The 25912-nt window shown below is 43.9% G+C and overlaps 1 protein-coding gene across 6 annotated transcripts in view; it reads left to right on the forward strand.

The window, feature by feature from the left end:
• The window catches only part of gria4a (glutamate receptor, ionotropic, AMPA 4a), a 123259-nt gene that overhangs the window by 3361 nt on the left and 93986 nt on the right, over positions 1–25912 (forward strand). For all 6 annotated transcript variants that reach the window (XM_085245692.1, XM_085245694.1, XM_085245695.1 and 3 more), the window contains exon 2: positions 5523–5681. In XM_085245692.1, coding sequence (XP_085101818.1) covers positions 5523–5681 — 159 coding nt within the window. The remainder of the gene's footprint in view (positions 1–5522; positions 5682–25912) is intronic.

Below are 25912 nucleotides of genomic sequence, written 5' to 3' on the forward strand. Positions count from 1 at the left end.
ATGGTTCAGTCAAACAGACCATTTCGCTCACTGGTTTTCTCTCTTCTTTGGTGGTTGGAGGTTCATTGCTGCCATCCATCTGTTGGAGTGAATCAGGTGAAAAATCCATTTTTTTCAGTGTTTTAGCTGATATAATTTTGCTATGTTATGTTATCTTAACACAGCTTAGGCTGCTGATGTGTAGTTTACAAGGGGTTATTCTTTGCATATGAGGTGATATGAAAAAAAACTCTAAACATTTTCACATCACTCTTTGCAGTCCTGTGAAAAACTAAGTACACCCTTAATGTTTCCACAGGAATTAGGAAGGTAAGTAGATGCCAGATGCTGCCAGATATTTGATCACCTCATCATGAGCAAGTTTAAGCACCTCTAGAAAAAGAGACCTTTTGCCAGTTTATAATTTTGAAGCATTCGGGTATTACTTGGCAAAATACCACAAAGATTGGACCTCCCAGTGAATTTGCACCATGGTTAGACTGCGTAATGGAAAAGTTCATGAAAAGATTGAATAAGTATGTCCTGAATGGGTTTTCTGCAGAAAGCCTCTTCAAAATATGTTCAAGATGGCGCTGGAGTGACGGCAGCCTTTCCAAGTAGCTCTGCAACACCGCACCTTTTTGTTAACTTTAACTTTTTAGACTAGGCTTTTCAAACTTTTTTTCACCTTCCTCTACTTATACCTCTTAGATATAGCGATACAAGATGGATAATGCACTTTTTAAAACTTCTGGAACCAGTTCCTTCATCTATTCGAGAGCGGAGCTGCTGGCACTAAAAACAAAGGGACAGACCGGCATGCGACACAACATCCCGGCCGAGCTAAAGAGGAGCTACAGAGGCTGCAAAGCTGGAGCGAGGAGAGCGGATCACCGGAGGCGATTCAAACCATCAATCCCGACAGTGATCATGGGCAACGTGAACTCGTTACAGAATAAGATTGACGAACTGTGCGCTCTGAACAACCACAGACTATACCGTGAGTGCAGCTTGTTTATCTTCACGGAGACGTGGCTAACCGAGCTAACGCCGCAGGCTAACGTAGACCTATGCGGTTTCACACCCGTGAGAGCCGATAGGGACACGCAGGCCAGCGGAAAAAGCAGAGGTGGGGGACTCATTGTCTACGTTAACAACAGATACTGTAACCCTGGACACGTCTCCGTTAAAGTTTCGGTATGCCGTCCGGACCTGGAGCTGCTAGCTGTTAGCTTGCGGCCATATTATCTACCTCGGGAGTTCAGTCATGTGATCTGTGTGTGTGTTTACATCCCTCCGAGGGCCGACGCAACAGCTGCCTGTGAGAAAATACACACAGTCACAGCAAGACTTCAGACACAAAACCCCGAGGCTTTCATTATTATATCTGGAGACTTTAACCATGCCACACTGGACTCTACTCTGGCTGCTTTTCACCAGTTTGTGAATTGTCCCACAAGAAGCAACAGGACAATTGACCTACTGTATGCTAATGTGAGAGATGCATACAGAGCCACCCCCCTCCCCCCACTAGGGAAGTCAGACCACAACCTGGTTTACCTACAGCCACAATACCCACCCCTCGTCCAAAGGCAGCCGGTCACAACGCGCTCCATCCGGAGATGGACCCCAGAAAAGGAGGATGCTCTGAGGGACTGTTATGACACCACAGACTGGGATGTGCTCCTGAGCCCACATGGTGAGGACATAGAGGGGGCGACACACTGTCTTACAGACTACCTCAACTTTTGTGTGGACACGGTCGCCCCTGCTAAGACGGTACGGTGTTATCCTAATAACAAACCGTGGGTAACACAGGAAGTCAAAGCTGTCCTCAACATGAAGAAGAAGGCTTTCAGGAGCAAAGTGAAGGAGGAGATGAAGGCAGCACAGCGAGAGGTGAAACGCTGCCTGAGGGAAGCAAAGGACACCTACAGGAGGAAGGTGGAGCAGAAGTTGGAGAGGAACAATATGAGGGAGGTCTGGAATGGTGTGAAAACCATCACAGGCCACAACACCAAGAAAAGCACAGTGGGGGGGACTGTGGAGAAGGCAAACGAACTCAACAACTTCTTCAACAGGTTTGACCAGCCCACAACCCCCCCACCCTCACCTTCACTACAGAGTCCAATCCCCACTCTCCTACCTCCCTCGCTTCCCCCCCTTCCTGACACCATGACACCCCCCTCCTCCAATCCCTCTCTCAGCAGCAAGACATCTCCCCCCCTCCCCTCTTCCCAAACATCTCCCAGTGTCACAGTGGATCAGGTCAGGAGACAACTGAGGAAGCTTCGCCCCAGAAAGGCAGCAGGCCCAGACAAGGTGTGTCCTAGGATGCTAAAGGCGTGTGCTGCTGAACTTGGGGAGCCGCTACAACGAGTCTTCAACCTCAGTCTGCGACTGGGGAGAGTGCCCGCCCTATGGAAGACATCCTGCATCGTCCCGGTCCCCAAAAAGAACCGGCCCAATGAGCTGAATGACTTCCGACCGGTGGCACTGACGTCACATCTTATGAAGACTCTAGAGCGGCTCTTCCTCAACCTCCTCCGACCACAGGTACAACATGCCCAGGACCCACTACAGTTTGCATACAAGGCGGGTGTCGGAGTGGAGGATGCCATCCTGTACCTCCTACACAGAGCCCACTCACACCTGGATGGGGGAAAAGGCACGGTCAGGATCCTGTTTCTTGACTTTTCCAGTGCCTTTAATACCATCCGGCCCTGTATGCTTCAAGAAAAACTGAACAGGATGGAGGTGGACCCCTGCCTGGTGGCTTGGATCTCCGACTACCTCACCGACAGACCACAGTACGTCAGGCTGAAGGACATCACGTCTGACACAGTGGTCAGCAGCACAGGAGCACCACAGGGAACTGTGCTGTCCCCTCTTCTCTTCACCCTGTACACCTCTGACTTCTGCTACAACTCTGAATTATGCCACATTCAGAAGTTTGCAGACGACACAGCCATCATGGGGTGTATCTGGGATGATCAGGAAGAGGAGTACAGAAGTCTGGTGAGGAACTTTGTCGCATGGAGTCACACAAACCACCTGCAACTCAACACCTCAAAGACTAAGGAACTGGTTGTGGACTTCGGGAGGTCTAGAGCAGGTCCACTGCCGGTTCAGATAGAGGGGGAGGAGGTGGAGGTGGTCAACAAGTACAAGTACCTCGGGCTGTGGGTGGACAATAAACTGGACTGGTCATGCAACACAGAGCACCTGTATAAAAAAGCCCAAAGCCGACTGTACTTCCTCAGGAGGCTGAGGTCTTTTAACATCTGCAGGAAGCTCCCGAGGATGTTTTACCAGTCGGTGGTTGCTGGAGTACTTTTCTATGCTGTGGTGTGCTGGGGGAGCAGCACAGCAAAGAAGGACTCATCCAGGCTGGAGAAACTGATCAGGAGGGCTAGCTCTGTGGTCGGCATGAAGCTGGACACTCTGGTGACAGTGGCAGAGAAAAGGACATTAAAGAAACTGATGGACATTATGGACAATGCCAGGCATCCTCTGCACACGGCCATTAACAACCAGAAGAGTCTGTTCAGTGACAGGTTGCTTCTCCCAAAGACAAGAACTAACAGACTTAAAAACTCCTTTGTCCCACACGCCATCAGACTGTTTAACTCCTCTCTGGAGGGGAGAGGGAGGGGAAACAGGAGGACAAAGGAGGACAAAGGAGGGAACAACTAAGCTGTAGTGCCTCTTCACCTCACTGTGCAATACCTTTTGTGCAATACTTTTGTAAATAGTCAACAGTGCAATAGACTCAATACTTGAAATGTGCAATTCACTTGTATTTTTATTTTTATTCATATTTATTCTATTTATCCCCTTCGTATATTTTATTTATATTGTCTCTGTATTTATATATATGTGTGTGTGTATAACTCTGTAACTTCTGTCGGTGCTGTGCTTTTTTGGAAATCGAATTTCCCAGAGGAACCCACCCGAGGGATTAATAAAGTTCTATCTTATCTTATCTTATCTTATCTTAAAATAGAACATGGCAGCATTGCTTAGGTTTGCAAAGCTGAACCTGAACAAATGACAAGACTTTTTGAACAATGAGCTTGTTTTTCAGCCACAGTGGTCCTTAAATTCTGCTGTACACCAAAGTGTTCTAGAGTCAAATGGGAGGTCATCTGTTCGACAGCTAAACCTTAGCTAATATTGAGTCACGCAGCAGGACGATGACTATCCCAAGCATAGCAATAACCTACAACAGAACGGCTGAAAAAGAAAAGACTCAAGCTGTCAGCATGACACAGTCAAATTTCAGCGCTCACACTGACTGAAATGCTGAGATGAACATTAACAGAACTGTGCATGAACAAACCTCAATGAATTTTAGTAACGCAAAGAAGAGTTGGCCAAAATATCTCTATCATGATGTGAGAGACTGATGAAGTTATAATAAAGTTGTTTTTGAAGTGAAGTTTTTGCTTCTAAAGGTGCTGAATCATGGGGTGTACTTAGTTTTTCACTAGACTGCAGTGAAAAACTTCATGTCTCCCTACGCTCCTCTTTTTAGTGGGTGGGTCACTCTCAGAGCTTTTCAAACATTGTCTCACCCACTTATTTAATTCATATTTTGTTCCATTTATATCTCACTGAAGGCAAATACCTAGCATATCTATAACATTTTTGATCTCTTCTGTTGATTTTAGAAGTTACTGGTGTTATATTACAGGTAGCATATTTTTTCAAGGTTAAAGAACAGAATCTTTTCCATTGAGAATGTATGGAAAAGATTACATGACCTTTAACAGCTTTTCCCCCATTTTTTTCTTTCTTTCCTTTCTAGTACAGGTAGTAACCTGTCAGTCCCATCTATCTCTCTAGTTCTTTTCCTACATATCTGTATAAGTTTTATCTTCTTGTTAATTTGGCCTTTTTTCCTGTTTTATGCAATACAGCTACCTTTTCTGTTTCTTCCTACCTCTTCTTCTCATTCTCTTTCACTGAACTGCATGAGGGGAAGCTCTCATTTTAAAAAAAAAAAACAATGACTTTTAACGCTTGCTCTCTGTTACTCTGTGTTTTTTCATGGCATATTCTCCTCCTTTATTTGGCTGACCCTTTTTGATCTGTTTTCTTTTAAGTCCTCTCAGACTCATTATCTCTTTGATGGCTTTCCCGACAGCTTAGTCGTTTCTCTTTTCTTCTCCTTTCCTCTCCATCTCTCTGTCTTTCTCAGATTTCATCAATGCAGTCTGCAGTGTGAGCCTCCATAAATGTGTTGGTATTCATGTTTGTGCGTGAGACAGAGAGCGAGAATGTGCTAAAAGACAAATTACCTTTTATAACAAAGCTAATGAAGATCTTGGCTATCTCCTCACTTCTCCCCTCCTCTGTTTTTCTCTGCCCTCCCCATTTATCTTTCGTTCCCCTCATTACTCTTCTACCTGTCACTCTCCGTCTTTCGCGACTTTTCCCACCCGACCCCTCTCCGCCTCACAATAACTCACTTCCTTTCTTTTGAATCATGTTTCTTACCTTCTTGGCCTCTCTTCTTCTCTCTTTGTCCCTCTTTCTAGGTGGATTGTTCATTAGGAATACTGATCAGGAGTATACAGCTTTTCGACTAGCTATCTTCCTTCACAACACCAGCCCTAATGCTACGGAAGCTCCCTTTAACCTGGTTCCACATGTGGACAACATAGAGACTGCCAACAGCTTTGCAGTCACCAATGCATGTAAGTACTTAACTATGTAGCTGGTTAAACAACAAATGCGTACAGTATGCCTCTCTCCCCATGCCTTTTGCTCCCTTTAGCTAATCTGTCATTACCATTTTAGATAAATATTTGTTTTATTTTCTACCTGAAGTTGTTCAAAGGATCAAACTGTAACCGTATTTTAAACGCACAGTATCATATCTTGCTTCGAGCGGTCTTTTTCTTCAAATTGATGTTTTAAAGTGCTGATTTTAGACACTGTACAAGACAATGAAACAGTGATAAATGCTAAAGTCGTTGCTGTGTGGCATTTTGAAGCACTGTCAAGTGGTTAATTCTGTTGGCAGTTGTTACCCAGACTGATTTATTTCATTCTCTTCTATTCACATCATCACTCCCATCTGTAAAAGGATAACATAACCCATCACAAAATATTGCAGGCTGTTACAAGTATAAAATTAGTCTGGGAACTGTTGCAGACAGTGTTTAATATGGGTCCTTTGTGTTCAGAACAGAGGGGAACAGTTGGTGCTTGTGTCCTCTCTGATCTTTTGAAAGATGACAGCTAATCTTTCACCATCCCTGTCTGTTCATGAGGGGATGACATCTAATCCTTCAAACTCCCTGTCGACCTGGAAGCCTACGAGAGAGATTTTACGATGTTTGCGCTCGCAAGGTAGTGTTAACAAGGCTATATGGGCAGCTGGTTGGCGATATGTCAGAACTGCTGCACATGCTGCAGGTTTCTCTGGGTTTTTCATAGAGGAGCCCCAACTGTGGAATACCGATTTTTGCCAGAAGCTATTTTCTTTCCAAGAATTGTAAGTGACAACATATGGACACAAAATTTAATTCCACTCAATGCAATATAATATTTGCATAATGAAAGCATTTAAGTGACAGTATAAATAAAGTGCTCTGCCATTGGAAAGAGATACCAAAAATGAGCTTTTGAGTTTACCTGACCAATCTTACCTTACCAAACAAAATAAGATGGAACAGATTTATTTAAAAAAAAATCACATGTCAGGTACTTACATCATTTTACAGTATGTTTAAAACTTCACTAGATTACAGGACATCCACCCTTTTCTCTTTTTCACTCAGCTCCATTATTTTTTTCTTAACTGCTTTGATCCTTTGCTCATACCGAGGCTGCTGGCTTGCGGCTCTAAGCTCTGGATAGCGTTAGCTTTAACACATTTTTCTTTGTTGGCTATTTTTATTTATTTATTTATTTTACATATTTGCACATCTACATGTGTAAGATCATCAAAAACATTTTAATATTACACAAAATTAAACAAAATAAAATGATAACTGGTTGCGCCACCCTTGGCAACAATGACTGCAATCAAGTGTTTATGATAAATGGTAATGAGTCTTTCACATTGCTGGGGAGGAAATCTTTACAGAGAAATCCAGCCACTGATGATAACCTCTGTATGAGGTTTGGATTTAAGAAACTGGATTTAAGTCTGGACTTTGACTAGGCTACTTCAAAACCTTAATTTTCTTTGTGAGTCACTCAGAGGAGGACTTACCTTTCAGATCATTGTTGTACTGTGTAACCCAAGTCTGCTTGAGGGGGTTCCATTCATGGTTCCATCAATTACGACAAGTCGTCCACTTCCTGAAGCAGCAAAGGTCAAAAGTCAGTATTAAAGTATGGTCATCTTTGAAATCGCCAAGAGAAGAATGGTAAACTGATATTTCAGTGGCCATTTACCACCTTAGACTGTTTTTTAACCCATTTTTTCACCCATTCTTGATTGCTATCAAATGTGTTAGGTTTTTCCGCTTAAAACCCTTAACACGTTTGAGCAGCAATCAAGACTGGGTTGAATTTATACTAATCAACTAATGTTGTTTCCCACAAAGTTCAGAACTGTTTGTTATAACTGCTTCTTTAGTCTGATTTGTGTCACATCGCCAGTTTGACCAACAGTTTAGGGAATGTTAGATCAATGTGATTCTTGTTCTTGTTTTCAACTCATATGACTGAGAGATGTCCTTGTGTATTTTGTATGATAGTCATTTAGTTATTTGTTTTCTAGAAGCCCCAGTTTAAGTCAGTTGTGTGCCTGCGCTTGTTTACAAGTCTTTGTGATTGCATGTTTGAGTGCAGTGTCTTTTATGCCAGTGTTTGAGAGGGGATAAAGCTTCACTGATACTCTCGGTGAGCTGAATTTAGACATTGGGTGAGTTTGATAAAGCAGAAAAGTGAAAGCTTTAAGAAGAAAGAATTTATTTATCATTTATCCAATTGTTCGCAAAATATGTGTTTTTCCTCTCAAGGGCATCATCATATCACGTTCCCTCGTTAACTCAGTTCTAAAGTCCATCCATCCTATTTTAGGGAAATTCTCAAGAGACTGTGTTGCACCGTTTTACCTCCTTATCTCATTAAGCTTTAACAAATCGACCACCAGGGTTATTAACTAGGTGCTGTGTACGAAATCAATACAGTATTTTACAACAATGCACCGCTTGTCTTCACAATATTATATCAATTTGTTTTCCAGGAACAAATAAATGGTTCAGAATCTGAAATGTTTAAAGCATCACCTGACAATAGTTTTATGTTTGTTACGTGAGTAAAATTAATTTCGAGATGCCATACCCTCCACCCAAAAGGGAATTGCTAAAATTTAACTGAAGTAAAATTCTAGTTATATTTAATCATAAATCAAAAGTGTACAATGTAATTTCCAAGTTTGTTTCTACACACTGCACCACAGAGCCACATAAATTAATAGATTAGTTAATACAGCTACAGTCACTGGAAAATTGATAGTCTACAACCTCCCACCCTTAGATTCCTTCACACACTGCATCTGTTCCAGTCCATTGTTAAGCTGAGCGAGTGAGTGGAATGGTGCACAATGAATAAACATCAGGTTGATGCTTTCTTATAAAGTAAGGGGAGGAGTATGAAGGTGCCATCAATCAGCCTGACTGACTTAGAAATGTGACCATCAGAAACCCTGTTGTGCCATAAAAAAGTGGAGATTTGGGACTAAATATTTCAATGTAAGCGCTGCATTTTTTCCCAATGAAGAGATATAGAGATATAGATATAGATAGTTAATGTATGTTAAATGATATTCTCAGAGAGGGTGGATAATTTTTTTCTCAGATATCTCACAGAGTGTCTAGTGTCTTTCTGTGTTTGCATGTTCTCCCTGTGCCTACATTTGTTCTCTCTGAATACTTGTCACACCTCTGCTATCCAAAGGCTAAAGAAGCATTCACTCTTAATCGAAAATATCAAATTCCTTGTGATAACTGAAAATTCAGGGAATCTCCAAAATCATTCGGTTTCAGTCTTTGGATTCTGTTGATGCAGTTCAGGAATTCACATTCATGAACCATCATCAAGAAGCCACACTTTTGTGCTGACTGACCCGTTTCTTCCTTGCTCTTAACACAACCGCTCAAGTTTATTTTCAGTGAATCATATGTGTACCGTTCTCTTACAAGTGTGCAAACAAACACACACATACACGCACAGGTGTTGGCAAGAGGAGGCTCTTCTATGCAAACCATGGGCTCTTCCCCTCTCTCTCTTGCTCTCTCCACAGGCTACGCGTAACAAGCAGAGCCACTTCTTTCTCTCTGCATCTTTTTTCTCTCTCTCCCTTTCTTGCCCACTCTTTTCACTTTTGTTCCATCCCTCCCTCTCACCTTCGCCGGTTTCCACTTCTCCCTCTTTTCCCTCCTTGTCTTTCCATCTCCTCAGACTCTTCCTCTTCATTGCGTTTTACTGCGCCTATCCTCTGCACAGGCGTGGCGAATGGATCACTAAATTAATCCTTGACTCTTGCTCCGGGTGGTGAGCAACACTCCGAATTTGAATAGCGAATACTGCCTCTGACCTTGGCTAGTTCCTCTCTATTCTAGCATTCAGAAAGTGTGAATGGATCATGAAAATCCTCGGTCCCCATCGCTTCTCCTGGTCACCCAGGAGTACAAACCATTTTCTCATAGCAGTGTCACACATCCGTATATCCTCATCTGCCATCAATCTTTGTATTTCTGTCTATATCAGCACATATATCTGTGTAGGATGTGACTCTGTGTCTTACTTTGTTAAAGCTGTGTGTATTGATGTTTGTATTAATGTGTCCCAGTAGAGAACCACACTACTCCACTGGGCGAAGAGCTCCATCTCTTTTCAAGGGTTTGATCATGCTAATCCATGTGCTTGATTTGTGTACGTGTGCGTCTACAAACCTTTGCACCACTAAGGTGCGTGATAGTGTGTGTGCTGTGAAAACCAAAACAATCCACTGAGACAGAGTGCGATGAAGATAGTCAGAAAGTGATAAGGTGCATTAGAGGCAGAGACGGAAGAAATTGAGAGGAAACGATTTGTAACAATAGGTGGTTATGCTTTGTTTGTGGCATCAAAGCTTAAAAACATAATGATGAGTGTTTGGGTGTAAGTGAGATTCTATTCTATTCTATTGCTTTCTATTCTATTCATTACTGCACAGCTGTAAAGATGATTAGGCAGGATGTGCAGTTCTGTGTGGTGTGGTTGGTTGATTATCGCTGCGATGCATGACCTCATTTGCCACCTTAAGTTAATATAGATTGTCCCTATAGTCAGTTATTCACAAATCAATAACTGACTGCCACAGATTGCGTTTACATGCTGGCTGCACATGATTATCTCTGCAGCCTGCCTGAGTCAAACTGTTGGAGTCAGACTCTCCTTGATGTGTCCGTCTTGCTTTGTTCCTAAATTAATCAGCTCAGAGATGTGGTGACAATTAGTCTTCTCAATTAAGAATTTTCTACCTATGCATCACACAAAAAAAACAGCCTTCACACATCTAATAAGTATATGGACACAGTCTCGTATATAGATAATGATAAAATATCATAAACTGCTTACACTTCACATTTGTTCAATCTTAGCTCTGTTGCTAGTTGTGCTTCCCACTTTTAGAATAAATGACACAGTGTAACAAAACATTACTGATACACTGAACTCATTGGGTGTTTGCATCACCGTGGATATGGATAACCAGCAGTGTGCAGTGACAAGCAAAACAGTAGACCTACAGATGGGTAACAAATTAAAGTAAAAACCCAACATGAAGGGCCTCAGTCAGATGGAAGCTTCAAAGTGCAGTGACATTGGTTCACTGAGCTTCTGGACCTTTGATGGAGTGATAAAACACCAATCTTCCAAAGTATGTTGTCTTATTTTGAATTTTGATGACGTGGTGGAGTGGGCTGTCTAATAAGTCAATAGAAAACTCTCAGCTTTTCAGCTGGTTCGACATTGGGTGACTTTGAAAGCTGTAGCACATGATTTACATCATCTTTATACTCATCAAACTGTTCAGTGACCCTTTGTACCTTATCAGCTTGGGCACTCCTGCTCTAGAAGAGACAATTCCCATCGAATGCGTCGAATGTGACCCATCCCCATAGGGGTATGAGTGGATCTAGATTTGGCTGGTGTGGGCAGTATGGTCTGGATTTTTACTGCTTGTTTGGTACAAGATGTTATTTTCTGATTGTCAAAGATTTTCCCTGAAAAAAAAAGTGTTGAAAAAAAGAGTTGTCGCCTTTTCAGTACTAGATTTCTTGCAAAACCTTCTCTGTTGCAAACCTTCTGCTCGGCACAGTTCCTGCTCTGTATGAATAAATAAACAGAAATACCGCAGTTGTAGATTACAGAAGTCTTCCACTTAAAAAAAACACGATGTTGCCTGCATGTAACTTTTTTGCAGGGGGAATATTTCATGTCAAAGTAAATGAAAGAATAGGATGCTATGAATGCAAATCTGTCATAGAAATGTACAGGTGAACAGGCAACAGCAAGTGACGGGTAGCTTTAAAATGATTGCGAGTGTGCCAGGGTTCCAGTTAGCTCAGGTTGGCTGATATCATTTCTGTCAACAGCTCTTAGCGCTGCTGTTTTTAAGGGGCTTGTTTCCAACGTGTTTCTGGAAACACGCCCGATCCTTTCTTATTGACAAGAAAATGACTGATACGCTGCACCAATTTAGGTAGTGATTGAAATGGTGTTGATGCACGGACGACAATGAGCTCTGTGTGTGCACACATGTAGCCACACACTTCAAAAGAGTTCATCAGTGTTTAAATTTTCTCTGCATATCCAGGCTTGGAGCTTTGATTAAATAGATTCCTGGAACAGATGGCTACAACTCAACACCACCCACTCTCACACACACATAAATACAAATTTTTACACAGTCTTCTTGACACACATTGATTTTGCCAACCTTTCCACTCGTATACAGCATTACTCTGTGCCTTTACCTCACTCAATTCCTTCATTAAAAGGCTCTGTCATCTTGTAGATGATTTGAGTGGCTCAGTAATGGCACTGTACGATCTTTTTTATTTATGATGTTTTGCATGGTTATATGTCTTCATAATGACCGCACTGGAGGAAGTACACTGAAATTATATCTAAAACGCCCTGGAAAAGCAAGGAGATTGAATTTGCAACAAACCTACATTTATTCATGTTACTTGTCATGAATTATTCTAATTGTGCTGACATTCCACATCCCCAAAATGCCAGGAGTCATCCTGGATGTCTTTAGTGATATAGACTGGGTATTGTATTTGGAAAAAAAAGGATGCCACATTATTGATATGAAATGAAAATTATTAACCTACATGGGGCTCAATTCAAATACAAAAATCAAAGTGAAAATATTATGCAGGAAGTTTGTCCATTTCGCTCAAATTTCATTGCAGCGATTCATTTTAATCATACAAAATTGTACAATACGGCCACCACATGCTTGTATGTATGCCTGGCAATTTAAGGACATACTCCTAATGAGACGACAAATGGTGATCTCCCAAATCTGGACCAGGGAAGCCCTGCGCTTCTGGATAGTCTGAGGTGAAACCTGGTAGTATCAGATGACACCTACAGTAATGGCAGTCAGGATGACATTGCCTAGCCTGTAGAGGTCTGTGTGTCCATCCTGGAGGAGTTGGGTTAGGGTTAGTTAGGGTTAACAACCCCCTCTGTCATTTAACCAACCAGATCAATATCCCACACATTTAATTGGCTTGATACTACTCTCTGTTTAAAAAGCGTCCCTTTAATTTGGTGAGCCATATACATTTGAAATGTTTTATGTGTTCCTATTTTGTCCTGCGTTAATATTAGTTTTTGTTCCTAGAATTGTGATGATACATTAATGAAGCTTTCAAGATCATGTTCTTATGAACTGCTGGACCAGTTTCACATACCACACAGTTCAGGGTGTTTCCTTTGAATGTTCTCTCTGAGACACTACAAGACCTTAACATTAGAATCAGCATTGGCTGTCTCAACCCTGGAGGAGGAATGCATAGCCTGGTGTTGTTCCAAATCTAACACAGTGCCTTTTGACTTTGAAATGAAGTCTTCTGCTTCCAGAAGGTTGAGCTTTAGCTGAAGATCCTAATCCTTCACAAACAGTTTGAGTCCATTTGAAAGAGATACTAGTGTTTGCACACAAGTTTGATGCTGAGGTGAAATTGTAGAGTGCAAAGTACAAACTTCTCTGAGTGCACCTGACTTGGACCAACCAATGTAATTACATATTGAATGTAATTGCTGATTGAAAAACACTGGTTTTCAATTATCATGTTTACACAAATCCTCTTAAATTTTGCTCAACATCAGTATCGATGAGTTTACTAAAAGCTGCTGTGACTCAAAAAGAAAAAAAATGAAATGAACGGATATTTGATATAAATCACGGCTGTAACACAGTGTGTTATAATCACTATGTGTATCAGTGATGATGCGATCTAAACAGACTACGTTTCACTCAGTTGACCTTTGAGCAGTCAGCTGTGCACGGAGCACAGCGAGGTCAAAAAATTTTGGCGCTCACTAGTGTGAGCAGCTGTGGTGTTCACTGTTGCAAGTTGATGTGCCCGATACACTGACATAAAACAGGAGGAGTTCAGTGAGCATTCAGTGTGTTTTAAGTCAAATTATAAATGAATTTCAGTAAGAAGAGATTGTTTGCAAAAGAGAAAAAAGTGAAAGTAAAAAAGCATTTTTGGCAGATAGACTCCAATGAATCATTAAGGTAAATCCCAGATGAAGATAGTTTGACTGCGCCCCAGGGTGCCTAGAGACTAGACATAAGTGGGAGGCTGAGGGAGACTTTGAGTGCAACACCCTGGAAAACCGAGATGAGGTGGTGGGAGGCACGATAGACAGCTTTAATAGGAAGAGTGACAGGTCAGAACGATTTTAAAGAACAACGGCTAAGGGCTTGGAGAATGTGGATACATAGATCACTGGACAAGAGCGGTGACGCTGAAAGGTTGAATGTGATAAAATTGATGGTTTGGGAAAATGTAAGTAATGAATAAAACTACAGGGAATCCAAACTGAACATGAACATGAGAGTCAGCTCTCCCTCACAGTGCATTAAAAACAGTTTTGTAGCGTGGAGACTGCATGTCATAACTGTGTATTAGTGAATCGCACTTACTTTAAAGTTATTCATTGATGTATTTTAGTGCATTTAGGCTTCACATGAGCAACAAACAATTGAAAAATTTAAAAAATAAAAGTTACTGCCCATGTTAACATTTGTGATTCAGTGTTTTCAGTCATTGAAAATGCGCTCACGTACAGTGTGGATATAAATCTCATTTATTTCATTTTGACTTCTCTTGACCGCTAGGTTCACATGCACATGACCATCTGTGGTTGGCTATCTTACCACAGTATTGACTTTCATATTTTCCCCCCATTTCTTTTTTGTAAAATAACCACTGATGGTCAACTGCTGAACAGCCGCCTATGTGTAGGGTGCGGGGCTCCTGTGGATCACTGTAAGTGCTCCCTGAAGAATTGCTCGGTTGCTTTGTTTTACTACAGCCTCTTCAGTGATTACCAAAATGTAAGCAATATTATTAAATCACGCAGTATGTTGCAATGATTCAGCGCACTGCCTCAGATAATCTGATTTTATTTTGTGGTACAATAAAACATGCACTCTCAGTGTATTTCAATTCTTTCATTAAAAAGTCCACTGTTAGGAAGACCTGGCATCTTCCCAGTGAGAGGATTTCTAATGGCAGTAGATTCTGTCTCCTTCAGAGATAGTTAAGGCTGTGACGGACGGGATGTTTGGAGTATTTTTTTCATTTAAAATGTTTCAAAAAAGAATCGGGAGTGGCATAGTCGTGTGGTGGTTAGCGGCATGCGTGCATTAGGCTAAATTGATTATCCTAAGCTAGCTTCAGGTGTGGGTATAAATGGTTGTCAGTCTCTTTCTGTTAGCCCTGTGATAGATTGTGTACCCCGCCTCTTTTAAGCTAACGTTCACACACTCATACACCAGTGTATGCATCAACAACAGGGGTGCCAGGTGTCCCACCACTGTTCTGTTAATTGATGATGGATGGATGGATGGATCTTAATATTTGTACATATCACTGTTGTCTAAAAATGCCTCTCAGGAAATTCCAAAATGGTGATAACGCTTGTGTATCTGTGTAAGAAAGAAAGAGGTGGTTTGGATAATATATAGAAACAATATATTCCCAGTCTGACATATAAAAACATTTTGGTATAAAAGTGAAAAAGGGACAATGTATCCACTTTTAAGGAGTCAGACTGATGCTAAAGCTGCACTGGAACCCATATTAATGAAATTCTTTTTTGTGGGTCTGCTGTACCTTGAGGCGAGATGAGACACTGTGCCACATTCGTGTTGCAGGTTTTGCAGACTACCAACAATGAACCGTTAAGTTAAATCCTCCCACAACATACTGCAGTGTTGTTGTTGTTTTTTTGTTCTTGTCTTGTTCAGACAAGTGATGTGAAAGCAACAATGAGAAAAAATATTTCAATTAACTGTGGTTAGGCAGAGAACATCAATCGGGTGGATGGAGGTTTTTTCTTTTTTTTTCTGTTTTTTTTGGTGGATGTGATTTGCGGGTCAGCACTGTATTCTCTTGCCGTTTTGTTCAAGCCCCGGTAGTAATGAAGAGTGAATAATATTATTAGACCATGCAGTATGTCTCAGTGAATAGCAATGTTCCCTCCAGGTAATCTGACTTCTCCTGGATGAAAGGCCGACTCTGTCTCTTAAACACACACGCTGACCCACACCTACACACTCGTATGCACTCACACAGTGCCTCAACTGCCTCTATCTGTCTAATGTGTTTCATTAAGATCTCTATTTTCCCAGTAGGCATGATAGCTGTGCTGTAAACAGAAAAAAAAAAGTCTGTTTCCTCTCTGTTTGTTTTTCACGCTCTGGCGTTTGGAAGATGAAAAGCTGGAGAAGAGATGACAGAGGATTTTAAGTGTTACGCGTCGCCTTAGCAAAACACAGGGGTGTTTATACTGAATGGAGACGTGTTCACAGTAATTGTCTGTGACGTCTTTCTGTTGTTCTTCACTTTCTCGGCTTTACTGCTGTTGTTTTTGTGTTCTGATCAAAGGATTTCCATTTGTCGACTTTGTGCTCTTCCTTAAATTCCCCTCGCTTTGCTTTTCCTCCATCACGAGAGTCCGTTTACATACTCGGACCTAATTACAAACATAAACACAGTGCGTGTCTGTTGCCTTTTTAATGTTTTTCCTCATCTTTCCTTTTCCCTTTTTCCCATTTTCAGTAAGACATGGTTTCACCTCGCATTTACACTTGCTATTTTTTTCCTCTCTCACTTTCTATTTCTCTCTCGCGCCATCCTCTGTCTGTCATTACTCTCCCTCATTACTCATTAGCTGTTAAAAGGCTTTTGGTGTCGGACAAAACCTGTGATGTGTCTGTAGTGTGTTTATCTAAACTCAAGCTGACACCTTCGCTGCTAAAGCCCACACTGAACCTACACCTACGTTTTCACATCATCTGTCACCTGCCACAAAGTGGAACCTGGAAACTCAGTAAACCTGCAATAGCTCGTCAAACGGTTTATTTCGTATAGCACTGTTTTACTGTAAATACAGTGATATGTAAAGTATTTATTTTATATATCACACACACGCACATACAAACAGCAAGACCTTCCTGAGGCCCACGTGTGTGAGTTTGTTTCCATGGATTTATGTTGTGGATGAAAGGAAGGGCATTAGTTAATATTGATGAGTGCTGCCACTCAGCTCTTCTCACTGAAGCTCACTTAGAGATGAGAGACATGACCTTTACACACGCGTGCACAGACGCACACTCGCACACATACACACCAAGGTGTTATCTGCACGCATGCACTAACATTCACAGAAGCACACAAAAACACACAAAAAAGTGCATTTGCCGTTGCGTTATTTAAGCCGAACTATTTGTACTCCTAAATTATTCCCACTCTCACTGTAAATGGTGAAACCTAATGCGTGTGTGTAGCTGAGTGTGCTTGTGCATGTGCAAAAAAAAGGAAGGAGAAAAAAAACATGCATGTTGCTCTCAGTGTTAGTTAAAACCACATTTCCGCCTGTAGGATACGCCAACCTTAAGGTCAGTGTCAGCCTTGAACCAATTCATCTCTAATGGCTCTTTGGTATTCTGCTAGGGTAACACATTCCAAGGTAACCAGCAGGTAATTCATCACACTTACAAATAGGAAGAGACAAAATAGGATGTGAAAAAAGCTATTAAACAGATCAGAGCAGTAGTTGGACTGATATGAGGAGAGAAAAAGCCTCTCATGGAAATACAGGAAAACAATGAATTATGCGCTTTCTGCTGATTATCACAGGGACAGGAACTCTTGTGCACACATAAACACACATATACAGACACACTTTGCAATTGGGTAAAAGCAAGTCATCTAACCTGTGTGTGTGTGTGTGTGTGTGTGTGTGTGTGTGTGTGTGTGTGTGTGTGTGTGTGTGTGTGTGTGTGTGTGTGAGTGTGAGAGAGAGAGAGGCCTGGCAAGATGTGTGCCTGTGTTTCAAAAGTCACATCACAGTTTGCCCACTCACATTCTGGCTCTCTTCTGTCTGAGGTAGTGGAGTGCATCAAATAACATGCAGACACACACGCGCAATCGATCTGGCCCTTCAGACAGTCACAGTGATGGATGGACACTCCCCTGCTTCTATTTTTACGCCGGAACACTCTGTGTGTCTGCCTTCTTCTTTTCACAATTACAAAAACATAAAGAAAACCCCTGTGTCATCAATACAAACTCGTCTGTGTGTGTACTGCGCGTCTTCGATACTGGTGTTTCTTTTTTTCACCCTGGTTGGAGCCCAGCAGGATTTTCCTGGCTGAACCAAAGGCAGACTTCTGACACTTTTACTCATGCAGCAGAAGTTAGGCACAGCACCACATGGCAAAACTCACAGCCTCATACGGAGGTTCCTTTGGAGTTTTTCTTTTCTAATCATAAAGAAACATGTCAAAGCAAAACCAAGTGAAACACAGTTGTAGGCTCTTGTGGTGCTTGTATTTGTGGTTTTAATGCTCCAGAATGTGTCACATTGTGCATGTGTGCCAGCTTGTGAGCATATTAGAAAAAGAGTGCGACGTCTGAACCACTAGAATTTAATGCCTTGGAAATGTCCAAACACATCACATCAGCATATTGACCAGCTGAGAATTGAAAAACACCTTATCAATAAATAAGGATGGATAAGGTAGCACCAGTAAAGGAAAATCAATGCAAAACTCAAGGCAAATGAATGTATTTGTAATTATTGTTTTGAAGGCTCTTCACCACACACAGCTATAGTTAGTTGTTACTTTGCAGACCGAAGACTTGCACTTTAACTTTGGTGTAATTCTTCTGTATAATTCAACATCTAGTCACCTTTGGTGGGGCTATTTGTACATGATGTGTTATGTAATAGGTTAAACTACAGGAGTGTGTTCCCCCCCCCCCCCCCCCCAAGTTTCAATCCCATATTTATTTAAATCTTATCACTCGGGACCAATGTTCCCTCCCTGAGCGATCCCGTGGACAACTGTGAGCGACATCAGACGTGTGCACTGTGGTCACGCCAGCATCCATCCAAGTTACATGGTTTATTAAAATAATCAAATTACAGCATTTACATTTATGTTAGACTACTTTTAAACTGCTTTAGCCCACTTACAATGAAAATGTAAAAAAAAAATCTAGCCATTGGCCTGTGTAGTATGTTAACACTATTGGAAGTAAAAATGACTTGAACTCCAATTTCGAAAACACAACTTTCTTTTTCTTTTCTTTTTTTTTATATATATAAAGCTCTGCAAAATATAGTATATAATGATCAATGTTGGGCAAATAATTATATAGTTACTCCTCAAAAAAGTAGCTCAGTTTGGCAAACAACAAAGTTTTTTGCAGCTATTTTTTTTAAATGCAGCCAAGGCATTTTTAAATAAACATTTCAAACTATTTACAGAACAATCAGCTGTTCTGCATCAAATTTGATGCCACACAGATTATTTGTGCCACTCCAAAAAATAATTTCTGTCCACTATGAGATAAAGGAGAACAACAGCCTGATACCTGCAGGCCTGACAACAGGAGATGTATCACTCCTGTAACACCTGTAACATTCAGCAGTCGCCTCACTGTTCTGACACACACAACAAAACTATTGACTACACTACACACTAACTACACAAGATTTGCGCTAAACGTCTCAAATCTCTCACATCTCAAAACACCGCCGTCACTCCTAAAATTTCCCCCCGTTACTTAACAACTAGATGCCATGTTGCCATATCATTTTTTGATTGGTTGACATGGTACTTTTTTGGACGAATAGGAAAGAGAGAGGGGGGTGGGGGCTTGTTTTTGCTCACAGGCGGAGAGCGCTTTCGAGCCTTTTTTCTTATAAAACGCCGTTTTTACTGTTTCTTCCCGCAGTAAATATAAACAACATAGTATTCAGGAAGGAAACCAAACATTGCATTTTTTTAAAATCACAACTCTGGTTTCACGTGGCCTATCAACACAATTTAAAAACTGGTATTGTTCCGTCTGTCCTGCTCACATCTCCAATGGTTGTACACATTGTCATTAACGTGGCTTCACTCCACCTCAGCCACACCACTTTGCTAGCTAAAACACCGGTGTCGGCACAAAAGGGCGCTGTCATAGCCTGTCAACGACGTTGATTGGCTGCATATACGAATGTGAATCGCATTATTGGCTGGACTATGGGATAAAGTGGGATCGTTCTAATCCCATACGGGAGCAGCCAGTCACTTACTGACTAACACTGCAAAACAGAATTGTTAAAGTATTCATTTTAATTTCAATTCAGGTTAGTTTTTTTTTTTGTGCGCAACGCAGATTTTCTGTGCGCAGAGACCGTGCCAGCAGTGCGCAATTGTGCACGTGCGCAGCTTAGAGGGAACATTGCTCGGGACCACAAGGCTAACTTAGCAATTTGTACGAACCCAGACAGTCCTGATAAAATGTCTAATTATATCAAAGCTTCAAAGCTTCTTTTGAGATTGTAGGTGCATTTTTTTAAATTGGTGTTGCAGTTTGTGGCACTGTGGTATTACTATCTTGTGTAATAGCAGAACATCTTTACCAGCGCTTGTGCTTACAGCTGTGATTATCATCAGTTTTAAAAATGTCTGTTGTAATCCAAAAGAGATCTGGTGACTGTGGAGACAGTGAACTCATTGTCATATTCTAAGCTTTGTGGCATGCACCATTATCCCACAGGAATAACCAATCAGAAGATGGACTCACCGTGATCATAAAGTGAAAGATCAATACTCAGGAATTGGCAGGAAGGACTGGTAATACTCAAGTCGTGTGTGGTGTATTGTAACGGACTGGGTTACAAGTTAGTTGACTGTTGTGTTATCAGTGTTTTGTGTTCAGAATTGCCAGTTACTTATGGCATAGTTGGACCACACCCGCAGCATTGTGATTTACTGAGTGTCCTTGAATGTGCAGTAGTCTAGAGGCCGGTTGGCCTGTCAATCAGATCAGCTACCAATGACAGAGAGTCTGGAGGAGAGCAGGTGTGTGGTTGGCTGAGAGTGTTCGTGGGGTGGGGGTTAGAGAAAGTGTGTGTGTGGGGCGGAAGAGAAGGAGAGTGTCGGGGTTGTGCTGTTGCTGGAGAGCGCACTTTTTCGCTGTTTTTTTGGCGTTGGCTACGGCCCACAGTAGCCCGTGTTACTTTTCTGAATAAACAATGGTAACTGGAACGCTGATCATCTGTGTCTTCTGTCGAGGGATGCTACACTGGTGTCAGAAGTTAAAGCAAAGCTTTCGCCTCCGGAGTTATCTGCGATCGTGCCACCCCGACTCACGGCATTGGCTGTGGACGCTGGAGATTTTTGCGGGACTTTGCGGAATGCTTCCGATGGATTACTCCAAGATCAAGCGAGAACCTACAGCGGAAGTTCACGGACATGACTACTCTGCTGGGGACCAGAGGTTCGCGGAGCACAGAGAGCGGGTGAGGCAAACGACAGCGGATTTGGCGAGAGAAGCCGGCTTTGCATCCTCTCACCGTTCGAGTGGCCGAAAGAGCTATTTGGGGACTTCTGCAGCGGCTGGGGGTGTGGAGAAAGACATACCGACGCATAGAGACACTTTCCACGCTTCCATGAAGACCCCCAGGTATGATGGCAAGGCTGACTGGGAAGCTTTTCATGCACAATTTGAACTGTTGGCCAGGGCTGGTGGGTGGTCTGCTGAAGAGAAATCCCTGCAGCTAGCTATGTGCCTTACTGGCGATGCCCTGTCTAGCTTGCTGCTTTTGAGCCCAGAGGACAGGGGGGATTATGATGCTTTGGTTGGGGCTCTGAAGAGGCGGTTTGGTTCTTGCTCTGCTCCGAGCCTGCTGCGCTCCGAACTGTGCAGCTGCCGCCACCGACCAGGAGAATCCATTAGGGACCTAGCTAATGACATTGAAGGGCTGGTCCACCGCACCTATGCCCACATGCCCCCACCATCCAGGGCGAATTAGCTTGTGACCACTTCCTCCAGATCCTGCTTCCAGATGAGCTGAGGATCCAGACACTGTTAGCTCACCCTAAATCCCTTCAGGAGGCCCTGGAGTTGGCTACAGAGAGAGAGTTACTGTGTGCTGGGGCTGCTAAACCCATGAATGAGCCGACCAGGCCACCGCAGCGATACTGGAGATGCACAGCCCATTCGGATGAGGCCTAGACGCCTCCCCCTGGCCAGACAGGCTGCAGCGGAGAGGGATCTGCAAGAGATGCAGCGTGCTGGACTCATTGAACCATCCACCAGCCCCTGGGCCTCCCCGGTTGTTATGGTTCCAAAGAAAGTGAAGGATGACTGGAGGTTCTGCGTAGATTTCCGGCCTTTGAATAAGGTGACAAAGAAGGACCCATATCCTCTACCACGTATAGATGAGACCCTTGACACTGTGGCGGGATCCTCATGGTTCTCCTCCCTAGACCTACACAGCGGGTACTGGCAGGTACCCCTCGCACCAGACGCCAGACCAAAGACTGCATTTATTACCAGCGGAGGCTTATGGCAATTTAAAGTTCTTCCTTTCAGCCTCTGCAATGCCCCTGCCACGTTTGAGAGACTCATGGATAATGTGCTCACTGGAATTCCCCGCGTAGAATGCGTGGTTTACCTGGACGACATTTTGGTCCATGGTGCTTCTTTCCACGCTGCCCTCGGGGCCCTCAGACGGGTCCTGGAGAGGGTATTGGCAGCAGGGCTAAAACTCAACCCAAAGAAATGCTGCTTAATGCGACGTGAGGTTGCGTTCCTGGGCCACCGACTGGGGGCCGGGGGGGTCAGCACCATGGATGATAAGACCCAAGCTGTTAAGGACTGGCCCACCCCAAAATCTGTGCAGGAGTTAAAGAGCTTCCTGGGCTTGGCGTCGTACTACAGACGGTTTGTAAGGGGTTTCTCCTGCATAGCCGCGCCACTGTTCCACCTGCTCCAAAAGGGTGTGACCTTCCAGTGGACAGCAGGCTGCCAGGTAGTTTTCACCTCACTGCAGCAAGCCCTAGTGGGGGCCCCAGTGCTCTCTCCGCCTGACCCCACTCTGCCCTTTGTCCTTGACACAGATGCCAGCAGTGTCGGATCTGGTGCAGTGCTAGCCCAGGTGACACCCGGCGGGGAGAAAGTGGTGGCATACCATAGTCAGGCCTTTAACAAAGCTGAGCGCCGCTATTGTGTCACAAGGCGGGAGCTGCTGGCAGTGGTATGTGCCATACGCCACTTTAAGTACTACCTCGGGGGCCTCCACTTTACGGTCAGAACTGACCATGCTGCCTTGCAGTGGCTCATGTCTTTTAAGGAGCCAGAGGGGCAGCTAGCGCGCTGGATTGAGGAGCTGCAGGCTTATGATTTTGAGGTCATGCACAAACCTGGGGCCCAGCACAGAAACGCAGATGCGCTTTCCCGCAGACCCTGTGCCCAGGACGGATGCCACTACTGTGAGAGGAAGGAAGCTCAGGAGGAGGACCAATTGGTGCCCGATGTAAAGTGTGCTGTGACGGGGGTGGAGGAACGGCCATCCAGTCAGAGGCTGGTTGCTGTGGATGCAACGGAGTGGAGACGTCAACAGGAGGAGGATGCTGACATCAAGCCAGTGCTTGGGTGGATTGAGGAACAACGACAACCCCAATGGGAGGAAATCGCCATGTTGTCACAGACCACAAAGGGACTCTGGTCCATGTTTAATGCCTTGCGGCGGCACGATGGAGTGCTACAAAGGGGCTGGAAGGAACTGGCTACGGGCAAGATGAGGTGGCAGTTGGTTGTCCCGCGGGCCCTGCAGGAGATGGTGCTTCGCGCAGTGCATGGGGCCCCAGGGTCTGGCCACTTTGGTGTCACCAAAACAATCCGCCGCCTCCGGCAGGGGTTCTATTGGGCCCGACATAGACGGGATGTAGAGGACTTTTGCCGCCGCTGTGACAGCTGTACAGCACGGAAGGGACCCACAGCCAAATCCCATGCCCAACTGCAACAGTTTCCTTCAGGGTACCCTATGGAGAGGGTGGGGATGGACATCCTGGGTCCTTTTCCCCGCAGAGAAAGGGGAAACCGCTATATCCTCACAGCTATGGACTATTTCACAAAGTGGCCAGAGGCACACAGTTTACCTGACCAAGAGGCCGAGACAATTGTGGATGCTCTGGTGGAGGGGATGTTCAGCAGATTTGGGGTGCCTGAAGTAATCCACACGGACCAGGGCAGGAACTTTGAGTCCCGTGTGTGCCATGTGCGAGAAACTAGGCTCCCATAAGACCCGTACAACACCCCTCCACCCACAGAGTGATGGACTCATTGAGAGATTTAACCGTACACTGGCAGAGCAACTGGCGCTAGTGATGGCTAAACACCAACGTGACTGGGACAGTCATGTTCCCCTGGTCCTCATGGCATATCGTTCGGCGATCCAAGACTCCACTTCGTGCTCCCCTGCCCTTTTGATGTTGGCCAGGGAGATCAGGACTCCAGCGGAGATGATGATGGGCCGACCCCCCGATGCTGATGGGGACCAACCAGGTCCTGACTATGCGAGGAAGCTCCAGGATCGCATGGAGTCTGCTCATGACTTTGCTAGGAGGAAACTGATAAGTGCGGGGGGGCGGCAGAAGAGGAACTACGACGTCCATTCCAGAGGCCGACATTTTAAGGTGGGGGAACTGGTCTGGGTGTACAACCCCCAGAGGAAAAAGGGCAGATGCCCTAAGCTGAACAGTGACTGGGTTGGACCCTGTAGGGTTCTGGAACGTCTGGGGGAAGTGGTGTATAGGGTACAACTGCCCCCAAGGGGCCGGAGAGTCGCCCTGCACCGGGACAGACTGGCTCCCTATCGGGGTGCGGCCACTTCACTGGCACAACAGGGTGGGCCGCTGACGGACATGGACTCCACCCATACAGACTCTGCCACCACCATTGTGACAGCCCCTACTGTGAGCCCTGTGAGCCCTGGGCCCACAGCCACTTTGGACGTGGCCCCTCCCCCACCTCCCTCCGGGCACCTTCGCCCAAGGAGGCACCATAGACCACCGGGCCATCTGAGAGACTTTATCCGCCCTCGTGGGCGAGGGACTTTGAGGGGTCGGGGTAATGTAACGGACTGGGTTACAAGTTAGTTGACTGTTGTGTTATCAGTGTTTTGTGTTCAGAATTGCCAGTTACTTATGGCATAGTTGGACCACACCCGCAGCATTGTGATTTACTGAGTGTCCTTGAATGTGCAGTAGTCTAGAGGCCGGTTGGCCTGTCAATCAGATCAGCTACCAATGACAGAGAGTCTGGAGGAGAGCAGGTGTGTGGTTGGCTGAGAGTTTTCGTGGGGTGGGGGTTAGAGAAAGTGTGTGTGTGGGGCGGAAGAGAAGGAGAGTGTCGGGGGTTGTGCTGTTGCTGGAGAGCGCACTTTTTCGCTGTTTTTTTGGCGTTGGCTACGGCCCACAGTAGCCCGTGTTACTCTTCTGAATAAACAACGGTAACTGGAACGCTGATCGTCTGTGTCTTCTGTCGAGGGACGCTACAGTATAAACAATGCTCATTTGGTATTATGGCGCCTAAAGTGTGACAAGAAAATAGTCCTCACACCATCTTCAAGAACTGACAAGTGTGCTCAGACATGCTCTTCTTCATGCATTAGATATAACAAGTGGTTATTTCAGTTGCTGTTGCCTTACTGCACTCTCGCCTAACAAGCGGTTGTTAGATAGATTGTACCTTAAAAAAAGTGACTTTAATTGTCTGTATGAAAATGTTTATGTAGAATTAGATGTATATTAGAAGTAGTGGCATCCACATTTCCCCCACTGAGCCTCATTAAAATGCTAATAAAAGAAATATGAACCATGTAGCAGTGACATATTTTTTTTAATTTTATCAAAAATCTACTGTGTTTCTTTTCATTGTAAAGCCAATGAATAGAACAATAAAGCATGACTGGATGCCAATTCAAATGACTAGTATAGGTAGAGTGGGCTCCAGCCTCCTTATCTGTAGTCAAATATAATAGAATATATATTAGATTAATATATATAGAAATGAAATTTTCAATCTCCGTGTGTGACATGTTCAGTCTGTGTTATGATAGCAGTGACACATTCTCAGTCCTAACTCCATTTAGAGAGCAACTGACTTGGGAAATGAAAACTAGATGAGCGTTCACATTACCTTTTGGCAATGCAGAAAAAGTTCAACAAAGGTCAAAGCCTTCCCATCTGGGTCCCTTTTAGTTGGACGAGTCATCAGAGGGTACTTACTAAACACGATCACAAACTGCCTTGATGATCCGCGGCTGTTACTCCTTTCTGAAGGGGACCTTTTGCTGTGTGTTCCACATTTATTGA

The sequence above is a fragment of the Mchenga conophoros genome, linkage group LG14 (assembly GCF_057382185.1).
Source record: "Mchenga conophoros isolate Kocher_MC1m ecotype Shallow Benthic linkage group LG14, M_conophoros_male_GT1.1, whole genome shotgun sequence".
In the NCBI taxonomy this organism is placed as follows: domain Eukaryota; kingdom Metazoa; phylum Chordata; class Actinopteri; order Cichliformes; family Cichlidae; genus Mchenga; species Mchenga conophoros.